We start from the raw sequence: 16,359 nt of genomic DNA, 5'->3' as shown, positions 1-16,359 counted from the left end.
ATTGCATGGGGCCCTACATTGGACATGGTGGTATTGTGTCTATGACCTAGCATTTGGTAGGTAGACATAGGACAATCAGAAATTCAAAGTCATCCTTGACTAAGTAGCAATCAAGGCTAACCTGGACTATACGAGACACTGTAGCAGGGGTCGGGGAACCTTTGCTGAAGCTAGAGTCTTCTGCCAGTTTGTCTAGGCTGGCCGGTCAGCAAGCGTCGGTAACCCTTTTGTCTCTGTCCCTGCCCTCCTGCACTGGAGTTACAGGTGTGCACCCCATGCTCAGCTTGGATGTGGGAGTTGGGGACTCCCCCACTTGAGGCATCTCCCTAGCCCCCAAGTCTGGTCTTTTAATAAACCCATTGACAGCATTCTTCACTTCACAGTGTTTGATCTTGGGCATTTCTCTTTGAGTCCTAGAATTTCCACCACTGTTTGCGATGCCCACCAACCCCCAAACACGCTGTATTATATCCATTAACCTCTTACCATATTAACCACAGTTTTAAATTTATCTGGCTTGACAGCTCCAACAGCCATGCCCATATCTGGTTCTGATGTGTGCAGCCCCTGATTGAGCTCTGCGTTTGTCTGCTGGCATTTTATGGCCCTCTTTGCTTGGCATTTTAGGATGCCCTGTGAGAAAACTTTAAATTGTTTCTTTAGCCCGTGGACAACGACACTGCAGACATTCCTTTTTTTTTTTTTTTTTTTTCTTTTTCACTTTAACTGGGACATGGTGATTAGACCTAGACTAGATGGTGAGGAGAGCAGGCTGGGCTTTTGTATTTCGCTCCTCCCACATGGAGGGCTAGTGCTGACTTAAGACAGGAATTTCTCATCCCTCAGGTCTGACATTCAATAAACCTGCAGATTAGGTTCTAATTAACCAGATGTGGATTTTTCATTTTCTGTTTTGTTTTGTTTTTGGCTTTTGGTGTGTGTGTGGGGGGGGTACGTGTGTGCGCGCACATGTGTTTTCTGGGAGCAGGCCTTATTATGAACAGAAGCATGGGGAAATTTTTCTTGATAGTCACCATGAAAACCTGGTACACTTACAAGAGGTAAAAGTCACAAACATGGGCTGGAGAGGTGGCTATCGTGTAAGAGTCCTCACTGTCCTTCCAGGACCTGGGCTCGCTCCCTAGCATCATTGTCCTTCCAGGACCTGGGCTCAATCCCCAGCACTTACACCAGGGTTCACAATGTCTGTGATTCCAGTTCCAGGGCATCTGGTGACTAGGTCTCCCTGGAATTTGCTTTTTCCCACCCCCGCTCACCCTCCCTCTCCCCTCACTCCTCCTTTTTCCTCCCTTTCCTCTGCAACTGCCCTACCCTTAGCCACCTCCCAGGGTTTTTCACTCTCAGAGCGGTTCACACACTAAGCCTCTAACACTCCAGAAATTCCGGTCAGGTTTTCATTACCCAGCAGCCTCTGCTCCAGTAAGTGCCGGTTCCTTGTATCCGCTTAGCTTTCCAATTTGGGGAGCAGCTGCTTGCCCTGTGACCTCACAGCTGGGCAGCTTTGCTGACTTAGCAGCTTGCTCAACCTCATCCTTGTCCTGCCCCAGTGGAGATGAGAAGCTTTTCACTTGGAAGTCCCTGTCTAGAGTCTTAGCTCGCTCGGTCCTCACCACTCTCTTCTCACAGGCATGCCTATTAAAATACCTCTCATCTTGTCTTTAAGGACTATAAATCACAGACACACAGACACACACGGGGTGGAGGTGGGGGGCACATAACGGTGGTCGGTGCTGGTAGTCCTAAGCCGAGTTATTTTAGGAGATATGTTTATTGATCATGAAGGATGAAATACATAAGCAAGACCCAAGTATAAAAAGATTAAGTTACAGTAGCCAGAGCTGCATTGCGATTCCAGCACTCAGGAGACAGGCAGGAGGATTGGGAGTTTGAGTCTCATCCAGTACACATAGTGAGACCCTGTCCAAAACCAAGAAGACAAAACCAGAAAGAGAAACCAACATAAGCAAAAATGAGAAAAAGGCAATCCAGTTCCAACCAATAGCCAATGAGGGAAGAAATGAAATGTACATGAAAATCCCTAAATAATGCTGAGAAAAATTCTTTTCAAAGTTTCAATACAAATTTGTAGAATAAAATACAAAAATTAAAAAAAAAAAAACAGAATGGCTGGCCTCATGAGTAAATTAACCAAACCCCAATCGCTGGACTATTCTGAGCACTGAATCTACCCCTCGCCTGAGCCTTGACGTCACTGCTCTGGGGCAGTGTTTTTCCCTGGGATCCATTCTCAGCCTCAAGGGCATCTTTTCTACCAAGGAACAAGGAGAGGAAGTTTGGAAAGGGAAGAACTAGTCAAACTGAACAAGTGTGGATGTCCTGGGTAGTGGGATAAAAAATGAATGTAGTTGATAAACAAGCATTCCCCCCACCACCACCACATAGGTAGTGTGTTAATAGTAAAGCAACCGGTAGCTTACCCATACCTACCTATCCGCTGCATAGCCCAAGGTGAACGCCCCAGCCAGGAAGCCAAGGTTCAGGATGGCTTGGGTGAGGTCCAACATCCAGGCATTGGCACAGACAAGGTCAAACTGGGGAATCAAAGAAAAACGCATGAAGATACCTGGAGATGTTCGCCTTCAAAACACTCTCTAATATAGGTCAACCATCTTCATGGAGTTGCTTAGATATGTCCCATGTGAAATTTGAGGATGCATCGTATGCATGCATAGACATTGATCTGTGCATATTTTCATTGTTGGCTGAAATGACGGCAAGGGAGTGAACCCCTGGGATACGATGGATACTGACATTTTAAAACAATGCTGTTAGTTAAGTCCATTATGTCACCCATGGCGTGTGGATGCTATGGTGACGGCCTGCCTTCATCCGACATCGTGAGCTCTGTGATCTGACTTGCAGTGAGCTATGCAGAAACTGACACTTCATTCTTAGAATCTTTCTGTGACTACCTAACCCTAACATGTTAGAGGACTTTGTCATTAATTCAAGTCCTCGAAGGTATGATTCCGATTTTATTGTCATGTGTGGGATTATCAGAACAATGGAGTTAGACTCGTGGCAGACACATCTAGAGAAATGTGCAAAGAAACTCTGAAAGCAGACAGACTGCTACCAGAAAAAAATCCAACGTTTTGCTTTAGAAAAGTGACAAGCAGCCTCAAATATAAAAACCCGCAAGGCAGGATTTGCTTCAAACCGCTGAGCTTTATAAATAACTGGGTTAGGGAGACAGAGACAGGCGCATGGCTCCTGCCAGGAGTGACCCTCTTAATGAGATTCCATAGCTTCCATGTTGTGTGAGTTTAATGCCCCAAACTGTCTTCAAACGCATGTAATTTCTTTTATATCAAACTGGTTCTCCTCTTTGCTCCTCCATAGGAGCAACAATCAGAAAGTATTTTCACACCCCACATTTATATAAGATTAAGGAAAATAGATATCCATCAGTATGTTCTAAAATACTTGGAGAGCTGTCTGAGCCAGACAGTGCCTGCTCTTCTGAGCTTTCTGCATGCCAGGTGCCAAAGACAGAGGTTGCATTTCTCAGGCTCCTTTGCCAGTGTGGAGCTGCTTGGCTTTAGGGAGCTGGTGCAAGATCAAAGGGAAAGACTCTGCTTCTGGTCTTGATACAGCTCCTGCTCCCATTATGGCTGCCACAGCGGTGGCTGGTGGCACCTGTCATTCCCTGCTTGCAGCCCTGACCTAGCCACACGTGGACAAAGGGATCTGACCCCACTGGTACAGGCACAGGGATGTCAAAGTTGGGTAGACTGGGCAGGGCTGACTACCAAGACTGCAGAGCCTATGTTTCTTTTTTATTTTTCTAGCCCTTCCAAATTAGCTCAGTGCCATCCTTTTGCTAATTCCATCCCTGCCTAACATATCTAGCCTGGTTTTTATTTTTCTGACTGGCACCATGCTGGCTTGCAACAGTACAAAGTAAGCGTCAACAATGTGTGTATTTAAACAAATGCACAGGTGTTCTTCCGTGTCTGTTACATCACAGACCCTCTAACCGCCCCTCTCTTGCCCAGAATCAGGTTATGCTCCTCAGTCCTTGGACAGTTGACAAAGAAGCCTGCTGCACTGTGGCCCTACAGTTTCTTCTCTCTTGTTCACAGTGGCCAGGAGGCCCAGCTGCCCATGGTAGCCCAGTCTGAGAACTTTCCTTTGTAGCTTTAGTCTCTTGTCTACAGCCTTCCTCCATGTCAGAGGCCACATAGACTATGTCACAAGGAACCTCCCTCTTTTTTCCTCTGAGGAACTACAAGAGTAAGAAACTCCCATTGTCTTTAGGATCTGAAGGTTGTTCCTGCAGGACCCCATCATGCCAACTGCAATATGACACTTGCTCTCTGTCACGGCTAATCCTGGTTGTCAACTTGACTGTGTCTGGAATGAACTAAAACCCAAGTGACTAGGTTCACCTGTAAGGGAGCTTTCTTGATTCAATCATTTGAGTGGAAAGACTTACCCTGAATCCAGATATTTGAGGTGGAAAGAGTCACCTTAAATCTGGCCCACACCTTCTGGTGGCAGCCTATCTAAAGGACATGGAGGAAGCTCTTGCTCTTTGCTTGCTTGCCCTTGCTCTCACTAGCAAGTCCATTACTTCACTGGAGTTACCCTATGTCTTCAGGGTTCCATTGTATACTGCAGACAAGCTGAGACATCCAGAACTACTGGATTCTTGGACTTTCCATCGAGAGACAACCATTGCTGGAATAGTTGGACCACAGTATTATAAGCCTCTCTAATAAATCCCGTACATTGGCATGTGTGTGTGTGCGCGCGCGCACACGTGTGTATGTTATATTCAGTCTATTGCTTCTGCCCCTCTAGAGAACCCCGACTAACACACTCTTCAAATGCTCTCCCACAGGGACTCATCATGGCTCCTCAGGAGACCTACACCTGATACTGATCAGTAGGTCACCTTAGATCACCAAGTTTACCAAAGTCTTCATCAGAGACACAAAAATGTAGGTCTCTCTCTCTCTTAAAGCAACCTATTCAGAGCAAGTGAGCCACATCCAATTTGATTTTCCAGGGTGTGCCTACCAGAAGCATTTAAATATCCTTAATACCCATAAACCTATGTGGCCACCTTGTTACTTATTAATCTTCAAAGTCACTTTACACAAACAGAGTAATTCTCCTTGGCACAGGCAGAAAGTCAATCTGATAACAGACTAAGGCAGCCCTTCCTGGAAGGCTGAAAGGATTCCATGTGCCTTGTTCTGCAGAGAGCACGGGCAACTCTAGGGAAATCAGGTATTTCCAAAGGGTTTTCCAGCTGAGGCCTTTTCCTTAGAGCTTCCCAGCTCTTAAAATATGAATAGATGCTATGTTGGATGCTATGTTAGAGCCTATGTTAGATGCTATGTTAGAGCCTATGTTAGACCCTATGTTAGATGCTATGTTAGACGCTATATTAGATACTATGTTAGAGCCTATGTTAGATGCTATGTTAGAGCCTATGTTAGATGCTATGTTAGAGCCTATGTTAGACCCTATGTTAGATGCTATGTTTGACACTGTGTTAGACCCTATGTTAGATGTTAACTTAGACCCTATGTTAGATGCTATGTTGGACACTATGTTAGATACCACGTTGCTTTGAGTTTAATGACAAAATGCACAAGTTTTTAGTGTATTGGAAGGTCACAAATCTTCAAATTTTCTAAAATCCAAGCCACAAAAGTTCTCAGGCATACAAAGGTCCAAGGTGAGAAGTAAAGGTTAAAAACAACACAAGTCCTCATAAAGCCATGAGAAACAGCCGATTCGTCTGCTGCATCTGAAGAGAGAAGGTGAGGTCTCTGAAGTCCAGCCCCAGAGGCTAAGAACCTCTATTTTATCCTTCAGACTTGGTTCCAGCATGGCGGCAGAACCTCTGAGAGCAGTGTCTGCTGGGAGACAGATGGGAGATGGGGCACAGCTTGGAGGAGGCACGATCCCCAGTTCCCATAAATGGGATAAAAGGGAATAAGCCATAAAAAGGAATAAGCTGACCTCTAGATTCCTCTGACTTCCTTTCTTACCATTTGGTTCCCCCATATCTTTGTGATACTGTCTCCATGAGGTCCTTAAGAGACGCCAAACAGATGGGGACTTTCAACTTCTACATCTGTGGGCTACATAACCTCTTTTCTTCATAAGCACCAGGTTTCAGAAATTTTGTTCTAGTAACAACAACAAAGGGTAAGAACACATTATGATGTGGGATTCCCCTCTGTATGCTGTGAATACTATTGGTTAATAAAGGAATTGCCTTGGCCTGTTGATAGGGCAGAACTTTGGTAGGCGGGGAAAACTAAACTGAATGCTGGGAAAAAAGAGGAAAAGTCAAAGAGAAGCCATGTAGCCTCTGCCAGAGACAGATGCTGACTGGCATGTTACCTGGTAAGCTACAGCCAAGTGACGATGCACAGATTAATGGAGATGGATTAAATTTATATGTAAGAGTTAGCCAATAAGAAGCTAGAGCTAATGGGTCAAGCAATGATTTAATTAATAGAGTTTCTGTGTGATTATTTCAGGGCTAAGCGGCCGGAAACTAATTAGCGTCCTCCTCCAACTACAACATTATAAATGAAACCATTCCAAATCAGTGCTGAGCCTGAAGGCAGGAACTGCAAAACTCTTCACTGTCAGGTGTGGCATGCCCCTGCTATGTGTGGTGCAGACCAAAGCAATCACACACCAGTTTCCATTTTAAATCAACAGTAGGACACAAAACAGAGCCCTCCAATGATGAGACTATAATAATGAAGGAAACAATTTGCATTGGAACGCCAATTCTTATGGTCATAATAAACACATTTTTAAAAAATGGGTAGCCCAGGTTGACCTCAAACTCTTGATCCTCCTGCCTCCACCTCCTTTAGCAAATCCTACTGGTGTATACTACCACAAGTGGCCAACACAGTTTTGGGTGTTTTGTTTTGTGTTGTTTTTTTTTCAAGATGGGGTTTCTCTGTTGCCCTGGCTGACCTGCAACTCACTCTGTAGACCAGGCTGGCCTCAAACTCAGAGATCTGCCTACCTCTGCCTCCCACACACTGGGATTAAAGGTGTGTGCCATCACCACCCAGCAATAAACACATTTTTAATAAGATCTGGTGATACTGTTAGGAGATCATTTAATAATAGAAAGTTAACGCTTTCCTTATATAAGCTATGAACCATTATGACAAGCTGCAGGTATAAAAATGAGTCACAGGTATTTCTAGCTAACTTGGCAACCTTGGTGCTAAGCATCCGAGGCCAGGGAAGAACATCACTGATGTTTAGATCTACTTTCTGTCTTTGTGAGTGGCTTGTGAAACAGTTGAAAAGCCAAGGTCAATTTATGGGAAGCAAAAATAGACCAACTGAGATCTAAATGGAATATCTAAATGTGAGAGATTCAAAGAAAGAAACAAATGGCAGGAGCAGGAGTCACTTACGCCAAGGTGGATTTAGACTAAACGGCACAGAGGGGCACTTGCGGCAGAAGAGGTGGAGGCAGCAAGGTGGGCACTGGGGAGGGTTTATGCCCTCTCAGCGCTGTGCAGTTCAGTGCTGAGCCCAAAGTGCACTCTGCCCCACTGGCAGCCGGAAAGGCCTGTGGTAACTGCCCAGAACCATGGCAAACCTCAGTGTGAAAAGGCACACTGAGGGACAGAGGCTCATAGAACCTGCAGTACCCGAAACCCTTCTCCAGAGTTCACCATAGGCATTGTCAACACATTATTAGCAAAATCATTTTGAAACGGTATGGAGAGACGTCTCTAATGCATGCTTTTTGTCTGAACTTATGACGCTGGGAGAAATCTGAGCATTAACCCTATTTGATGATATGCATGTCCTGTGGCAGGCTTACCTGTGCCCACCCATCATAGAGGACACATCACCCACCCCTCCATTTTATTTCTTGACATTGAAGACAAACAGTTACTTATGTTGATGTGTTTGTAATTTGTCTATCAGGCTCCAAAGATGAAAGGCTCTCAGTTCCTGCAGGGGCTCAGGGCAGGGAAGTGATGGTTCTGGGGTCAGGTGACCTTGGCTCTGCCCTCTTTTCCAGCTTTGCATCCTCTGGTGAGTTGTGTTGACCCCTCGTGCCCTGTCACATGCTGAGGATGTGAGGTGTGCAGAGTTTAATGCCTGAGCCATGAGAATCATCCAGTAAGTGATGCTGACTGCACCATGACCTATGATACAAGGCACTGATGGGGAATAACATAACTGATGGTTTCACAAAGTAGCTTCTGGCACCGATGCGCCCTAGAAATACCCAGATTAACAGAAAAAGATGCATGAGCCCCACTACAGGCCAGCAAAGTCAGAACCTAGTCTAATGTGCAATAGATGTGTAGAAGCTGCCAACTGCTGAAGGTGATTTGGGGGAGACAATCGGCTGGAGCATATTCTACTGCACTGACAGTGTCTGCCCTCAAATGTCACATCAGCTGGACCTTCTGGAGGGATAGTCTACAGAAGCAACTAATTATGATGAAGGAACCCTAGGTCACAGCAGCCCCTGATCCAGGCATAGTGGTCCTTATAAACAGTAAGTCACCAGCCAAGAAGGGCCAAGGATGGAGGAACCCACAGGAGCCAGCAGAGAGGCTGGGAACAAAGTCTCTGTGGAGGCTGCAGATTGAAAACACAGAGTATTCCTTCAGGGACACACTGGACACGAAAATCTGCAGACAGAGCAGAGCCCTGAACACCTGCAGACACAGCATGGCCCTGCACACCTGCAGACACAGCATGGCCCTGCACACCTGAAGACACAGCATAGCCCTGTGCACCCATAGGAACAGCATGACTATTTATACTTGTGGACAGTGTGGCCCTGTGCACCTTCACACATCACCACAATACATGATCACAGATACCATGGATCAATAGACCCCCCAAGTTTGCACTTTCAGTAATCTAGTTTATTGTAAGTTATTATACCAGTCTGAAATTCAGCCTGTCTTTTTAATTATTTTTTTTGGGGGGAATATTCTTTCCTTTAATTAGTGAGTCCTGAGGGGTTGGGAGAAGAAAAGGGGGAAGGAGAGAAGAGACTACAGGAGGAAATGCCATTGCACTGATGGTGTTCATGCTTTATTTCAGTCACAGGTGACAGGAGACAAACAGTCTTGTCCTTGCCCCATCTAGCCCTTGCTACCACCAAGGCCCATATCCTGACCTCATAGTCCAGCCTGTCCTACAGTGGGGCTGGGTCCACTCCAGTGTCCAGTAAAAGAAAGACACGCACATCTGACTGGAGACCCTGGCTCCCTTCCAGCACTCTGAGCAGGGACCAGCTGCCCCAGTGGGTGCTCAGAGGAAGGCTTACAATGCCACCTGAAAGTGTGCCCTGTTCAGACAGAGGACAGCAAACAGCAGGCAGAGCAGCGAGATGAACTTCTCTAAGCCTTCAATAGACTCCCTTCCATGGGATGCTTCATGCAGTGCTGCCATCTCCTGGACCTCTGTCTCCTGGGAGAGCAGGAATGCCTCTATGTGGCTGTATAGCAGGGTCATCAGGGTCCGGGATCCCATAGGAAGTACACCCACCATCCCACCCCTCTGCACTCTTCCCCCATCCCTTCTCCTAGACGCCACCTTCTCATGACAGTGCACCCTTGTTCTTCATCTGCTGTCCAGGCCACAGAAAATCATGAGAAGACTTTACAAGGTTTTGTTAGAGGACCAAGGCAAAACCACATTAGTCTGGAAGGAATTCACAGGTTTCCAACCTCTGTGGAAACAAAAACAGAACCTCTTTTCCAAAGCAACATATCCTTAGACCCAAATTTTGAAGTAAAGAAACCTTTAAAATATATATGTTGGTTTATCTTAGCAGCCTGTACAATGAAATGTCTCTCTGTACTTAGTTCATTCACAGACAAAATATAAAGAAATCACAATAGTATGCATAATCCACAAATGGCACCCAACGTGGGACAACTACATCTACGTAAATCCTGAGAGAGCTTAGGAAGTAATTCTAGACACAAAAGAACAGAGTTAAGCACTGCCTCTTGCAGCACTTTCTTGGGTGGACTCTGTTTGCTAGAGGCAAGTGCATCTCATTTATTTAAGAGAGGCTTCCTGACTCAGCTTTAGCTGCAAAAGTCTTGCAGCTCTTTTAAGAGGCCCCACCACCAAACATTTAAATGGTGTTTATGAATAGCTGACAACATGCTTCTTGGTGGTGGCTAGGACCTTGAAACTCCATAGAGTTGTGGCAATAAACATGGCTCCCACCAGTACCTTAAGCCATGAAATTAGACTTTTAGAAAGCTAAGGAATGGGGTGGATCCAGCCGTCAAAGCCATGGCTTTAATCCTAGCCATATTGTTTAGCAAATTAAAGACTCATGTTGTCAGAAGAAGAGAGATAAACAGTAAAGATAGATTCAGATCAAAAAAAAATACCAAACCTCTACACAGTTTAAAGTGTGTTTAAAAATATATGTAGGTTTGGGAGAGAAAAGAAAAACAATAAAGTCCTTAAAGAAAAGAAAGAGAGTAGTTGGGTGTCTTGGCACACAACTTCAATCCCATACTTGGGAGGCAGAGACAGGCAGATTCCTGTGAGTTTAAGAATAGTCTCATCTACAGAGTGAGTTCCAGGACAGATAAAGTTACACAGAAAAACCCTGTCTCAAAAAACAAAAAAATTAAAAATAAAAGAAATATTTAATAAAACCACATAAGTTGAAAATACAGGGAGAATTTGGATACTGTGTATTATTGTGTTGTCTTTGAATTGTTTGATGACTGAGGAAGGAGCAACAGCTGCTAAAAGACATTTGATTATAAGTGTTGCTGGATTAATCCAACATATATGTTTTGAAAATGCCTTGACTTAAAAATTTAAGTCAAAAGATACGTTACTTTTGAGAAAAGGTTTTACTTTTGTTTCCACAGGAAATGAGAATCTGCGGATTAAGAAAAATCAGGCTTGATCAAGGAAGACCCCCTGAAAAAAACCTCTGATAGGAATGGATGGTCCAGATGATCCAACATTTCAGAGGACCTCTGTAGGAGCTTCCTTTGAGTTCTACATCCAGAACTGCCTCAAGACAGTTAGCTGAGATGATCAAGTCTCACAGAATACTCTAGTCAGGACTTGACCATAATCTTAAATTTTATTTAAGTCCTCAGAAGATTATCAGTGCCTCAAATCAGCAGGAGAAAACCACACTCGCATTCCCAAAAATGGACTATGGATATTTGTCTTTGTTTAGAGTGTTGGTTACAAGTTGTTATGGATAATGGTCAGGAAGAATGCTAAACAAAGGAGATTAGATTCAGAGGTTTTGTTTAGAAAAATGGGGGAAATGCTGTGGGACAATGGTTTTATACTCTGTAAAGATTTGTCACTTGTATCAGTCTAATAAAACATTGATTGGCCAGTATCCAGGCAGGAAGTATAGGTGGGGAGACCAGGAAGGAAGTATAAGTGGGGCGACCATAGTAAGAGAATTCTAGGAAGAGAAAAGGCTCAGTCTGTAGTTGTCACCCAAATGCAGAGGAAGCAAGATGAGAATGATAAAAGGTATTAAGTCATGTGGCTAACACAGACAAGAATTATGGGTTAATTTAAGATGTAAGAGTTAATAAAAAACTTGAGCTAATAAGTCAACCAGTTTATGATTATTGTAGACCTCTGTGTGTTTCTTTGGGACTGAATGACTGTGGGACCTGGAAGGACAGAAACCTCTGTCAACACCATACCAATGAAAGGAAGAAATGAAAATCTTTTAATTAAAATAAAAGATTAGCTTCCAATATCCAAGGGTCACAGAGTTATGAATTTTTTAGGATTCTTTCTTCCTCAATTTCCAGATAAAAGCCTCAACCAACATACAAATAAAAATTCTGAACTATAGCAGGAAAAGGGTCCTACCCGTAGGTCAGCAGCTCTTGGAAGTTTTATCAGAAAGCAGAACATGTGTGTGTGCAGAGCCAGGGAGACACTGTGCTGCTGCCACCTAACCTGTGTGACATGAGGACCCCATCTGGGGACTGAGCACAGAGATTCTTCCACTGCTTGTCCCTGTTCTCTGTTGATCCTGAACCACCTGGGAGGCAGAGTCAGGCCCTTGAGGGAGTTCAAGCTACCCTGGGAATCCTGTTAGAAGAGGGTCCTTCTGAATGCTGCCCCCAGCCTGGCTATTTATCTGTGTGTGCTTGGGAGGGAGCAACAACCTATTGCTGAGTGCCTGGTTTTCCCACCAGGCACTCATCCTCCTTAGCTGTCCGGTGCAGCTACATCAGACTCCACAAAGGAAAGCTGCTGTAAACTCCTGAACTCAGGGCCATTATGTGTCCTTACAAACACCAGATAAACAATATCACTCTGTAAATACCAGTAGAATCAGAAATGGGCCCAGAAGGAATTCAGTGACTCAGAAGATCAGAGCCATTGAATCCCTTGGAGGTGACTTCAAGGTAAATAGTTATAACAGAAAGTAAAAAGTATACCACTGACCAAAACTGTGTTAATTCTGGGAATTGGGTATATACTTGTATTCCTAGTAACCAGAAGCCTGAAGTAGCAGAATTGATAGTTCAAGGCCAGCTTAGACGATATAGTAAGTTCCAAAACAGCTTTGGGTACATATTGTGAACCTGTCTCAAAGAAACAAAGCAACACACACACACACACACACACACACCAACAACTCTAAATAAAAACATCTGTATTAATACATTCAGTGTGCTTTAAGGTCTTGTGTCCTGTCAGGGGGTGGGGTAATTTATAAATGCATAAATTGGCGATCAGTCAAAGGTTTGTCAGAAGTTTATATTTCAATCTAGGTGTTCATCATTTCTGTGGTTCTCATATTTTGAAGGATTCATACCTACTAACTTCCTGTTGGTCTATCAGATATTTTTTTCTGTTGATCTATAAACTAATTTCCTGTTGGTCTACCAGCTAACTTCCTGCTTGACTGCCATCTAATTTCCTTTTGGTCTGCTGGCTAATTTCCTGTTGTCTATCAGCTAATTTCCTGTTGGCCTACCAGCTAACTTCCTGTTGTCTATCAGCTAATTTCCTGTTGGCCACCAGTTTGTGGGTCTGTCTGAGTCCTATAGCTCAAACCTTCAGCTTTCTGGCCTCAAACTGTCCATGTGCTAGGAGGATATACTCTGTGTCAATCTGAATAAAATTTCCTTTCTTCTAAGAATTCAATTTGGAAAAAATGTACACATTTTGGTTTTTGTAAAATAATACCTACATGATAATGCTACCCTCTTCCATACTTTAAAATCTCAATGAAATATACTTTAGATTACAGAATCAATTAAAAATGGATGTTTTGTGTTTTAAAGAAAACAGAATAGCCCCTGTCATTATGGGTACATGCTTCAAGAACTTTAAGATTTCTTGATTTCACGAGACGCATCAGAAACCTGACTAAATGAAGTGTTATTGTCGCCAGGATAGGAACAGGACTCCAGAGATAGGATCTTTCCAGAACTCTCTTTGCTTCCAATGCCAACACATTATACTAAGTCATCTTGGTTTCATCATCCCAGATTGTAGGACAAATTGTGGCTACTTTTTGCTAATAAATGATCTACTATCTTATACCTATAAAATTTATAACTTATAAAAATAAATGAATAAATTTACATTAAAGCATTTTTTAAAGCCCAACTAAATTTATAGCTCAAAGATTTATGTCTAAACTTTCAAGACAGTGTAGAATAACTGAAGTCTTAGGGTTTGAAACACTACATTTCATCTAACGTCTCTTTAACATGGTGTTAATTTAAAATTATATACAATATTCACTCATGCTTTTACTGATATTCTCAATCCTGAAGGCCAATATCACCTGGAGTAGTAGAGAGGAGCTGGTACCTGTGATACCTACTGTATCTTCATACACAAAGTTCAAGATCAAGGTCCCGAGGTCTTCTGATATGTTTTAAAAAACACTACTTCAGCACTGAGAAAGGGGGCCCACTGGAGCTGTATTCACTAGATACCAAATAATCCATCTAAAACAACAGCTCCTACCTGGGCTTTCCTGTTCTGTGGCTTTTCCTGGGGTCATATGGACAAATGTTCACTCAGATAAGGTACGGACGACAGACCAAAGAAAGGATCTACATAAGTCTAGCTGGTGAACCAGTGAGTTTATTGAAGTTACGGTAGAAATTGGAGATACTCTGCTCAGATCTAAGCTGGTTCTCACTTTTACAGAAGAGTCATGCTCTTATGGTGTAGGAGGTCCTTCTGTCTATGTGTTGCTTTCATTGGTTAATGAATAAAGAAACTGCCTTGGCTTATTGATAGGGCAGAACTTAGGTAGGTGGGGAAAATTAAATAGCATGCTGGGACAAGGGAGGCAGAGTTAGGAAGAAGCCATGGACCCACAGGGGACAGACACTGGGAATTTTACCCGGTAAGCCACAGCCATGTAGTGATATACAGATTAATAGAAATGGGTTAAATTAATATAAGTGTTAGCCAATAAGAAGTTAAAGCTAATGGGCCAAGCAGTGTTTTAATAAATACAATTTCTATGTGGTTATTTTGGGACTAAGCTAGCTGGGTGGCCAGGAACTGGGCAGTGGGAACCAACAAGCCTCTCTCCTCCTACACTCTTACACTCATCAAGGCCCATCCTCCAGGTCTTCTTCTGGCCCAGTACTGTTTACCACCTCAGCTTCGCGATGCACACACACTGTGTTCACGTCACTTTTACCTTTCTGAGTCCCTGATGCTGCCCCTCTGTCTGCAACATCAGTTTTCCATCTCTTCTCAAATCACCATGGTCACCAGAGTGGAGATCCCTGCCTAGGCCTTGCAGAGACCATTGCCATTTAGCTCTGATAATAAACACTCAGTTTTGACCACACATCCTGAATTTTCCAGAAAAGTCACAATTCTATAATTTTATTTGTGACTAAATGAACTTTTTACTTCTAAAAGCATGTCTGTAATTCTTTTTATTCAAAACCTGGGGTTAACTATATTCCCAGTCTTCACCAACAGATTAAAAAGCTAGGAGAATAAACACTTTTTACAATGCATTGTTGCATTGACTGTAATTTAATGTTTTGCAATATAAGTATATGCAAATTAGACGAAAACAGCAGAACTTGTTACCATCTCTTAAGTTTCCACACATTTGCTGTCTTTGAGATTTTTTTTCCCTGTGCATTTACCTGTGTATGTGATACTACGGTCCATGACTGCTTTATAAAATCTGAGTGTGATTTATGAATCTCTTTTGTAGATCATTGCCATAAACGAGCACACATGACTCCTATTCTTTTTGTTTGTTTTGTTCTGTTTTGATTTTTGGTTCTTTAGAGATAGAGTTTTTCTATGTAACAGCTCTCGCTGTCTTGGAACTCACTTTGTAGACCAGGCTGGTGTTGAAACCACTGAGATCCGCCTGCCTCTGCCTCCCAAGTGCTGGGATTAAAGGAGTGTGCCACCATGCCCAGCCTCAACTCCTATTCTTAAACCAATCACTTATTTTGGATGTGGCTTCTTACACACAGGAATCAGAAACATCTGGAGCCTTCTTTTAAAAATATGACTCTGAGTCTCTAAGAGTTTGGAAGAGTCGTCAAGTCATAGTAAACATAAAGAGCGTTGGCTAAAAAGAAAATCCTCATAATTTCAATAAAATTATTTGGTTGTTTTATATGCTTTATGATCCAAATACTTCTAAAACAAGATTTAAAATACTATGTAATAAAACTTGATAGTGTATGTCAATTTCACTCTTGTAAAACCTCCCAAAATAAATACTCCTGACCACATCCCATAGAATGTCAACTTTTATCTCCACAAAAATTTTAATCACAGTTTCTTTTTATTTAAAGATATAAGATCTGTCTACATTCTATATCTGGATTAACTTTAATTAATAACAGGGGCGACAAACTTTTCTTAGAGTTGATTTTTTAAGATCCCTGAGAAGCAATCTCCCAGAATAACCCCTGAAGAATGAAGAGCCATAAAAACTTTAAAACCAGGGGCTGGAGAGATGGCTCAGTAGTTATGAGCACTGGCCGATCTCCAGAGGACCTAGTTCAATTCCCAGGACCCACGTGGCAGCTCACAACTGTTTGTAACTCCAGTTTCTGGGGTTACCACACCCTCACACAGACATACATGCAGGCCAAACACCAATGCACATAAAATAAAATAAACAAATTATTAAATACTTCTTAAAAAAAGAAGCACTAATTGTTCTTGCAGAAGAACAGCGTTCAATTCCCAGAACTTACATATCATATCACAACTCCAGTTCCAGGGTTCCAGTATCTTCTTCTGACCTCCATGGGCACCAGACATGCACATGGTAAACAGACACACATGCGAACA

General features: G+C 43.0%; 1 protein-coding gene across 1 annotated transcript in view; it reads right to left on the bottom strand.

Annotated features, from left to right (window-relative positions):
* The window catches only part of Slc22a3 (solute carrier family 22 member 3), an 86,676-nt gene that overhangs the window by 40,410 nt on the left and 29,907 nt on the right, over window positions 1-16,359 (bottom strand). The window contains exon 2 of the mRNA XM_050135900.1: window positions 2,470-2,573. Within this exon, the coding sequence (XP_049991857.1) occupies window positions 2,470-2,573 (104 nt within the window). The remainder of the gene's footprint in view (window positions 1-2,469; window positions 2,574-16,359) is intronic.

The sequence above is a fragment of the Alexandromys fortis genome, unplaced genomic scaffold (genome assembly GCF_014885135.2).
Source record: "Alexandromys fortis isolate MF-2015 unplaced genomic scaffold, M_Fortis_MF-2015_v1.1 scaffold_23, whole genome shotgun sequence".
NCBI lineage: Eukaryota > Metazoa > Chordata > Mammalia > Rodentia > Cricetidae > Alexandromys > Alexandromys fortis.
This window is presented reverse-complemented; position numbering and strand designations above follow the sequence as displayed.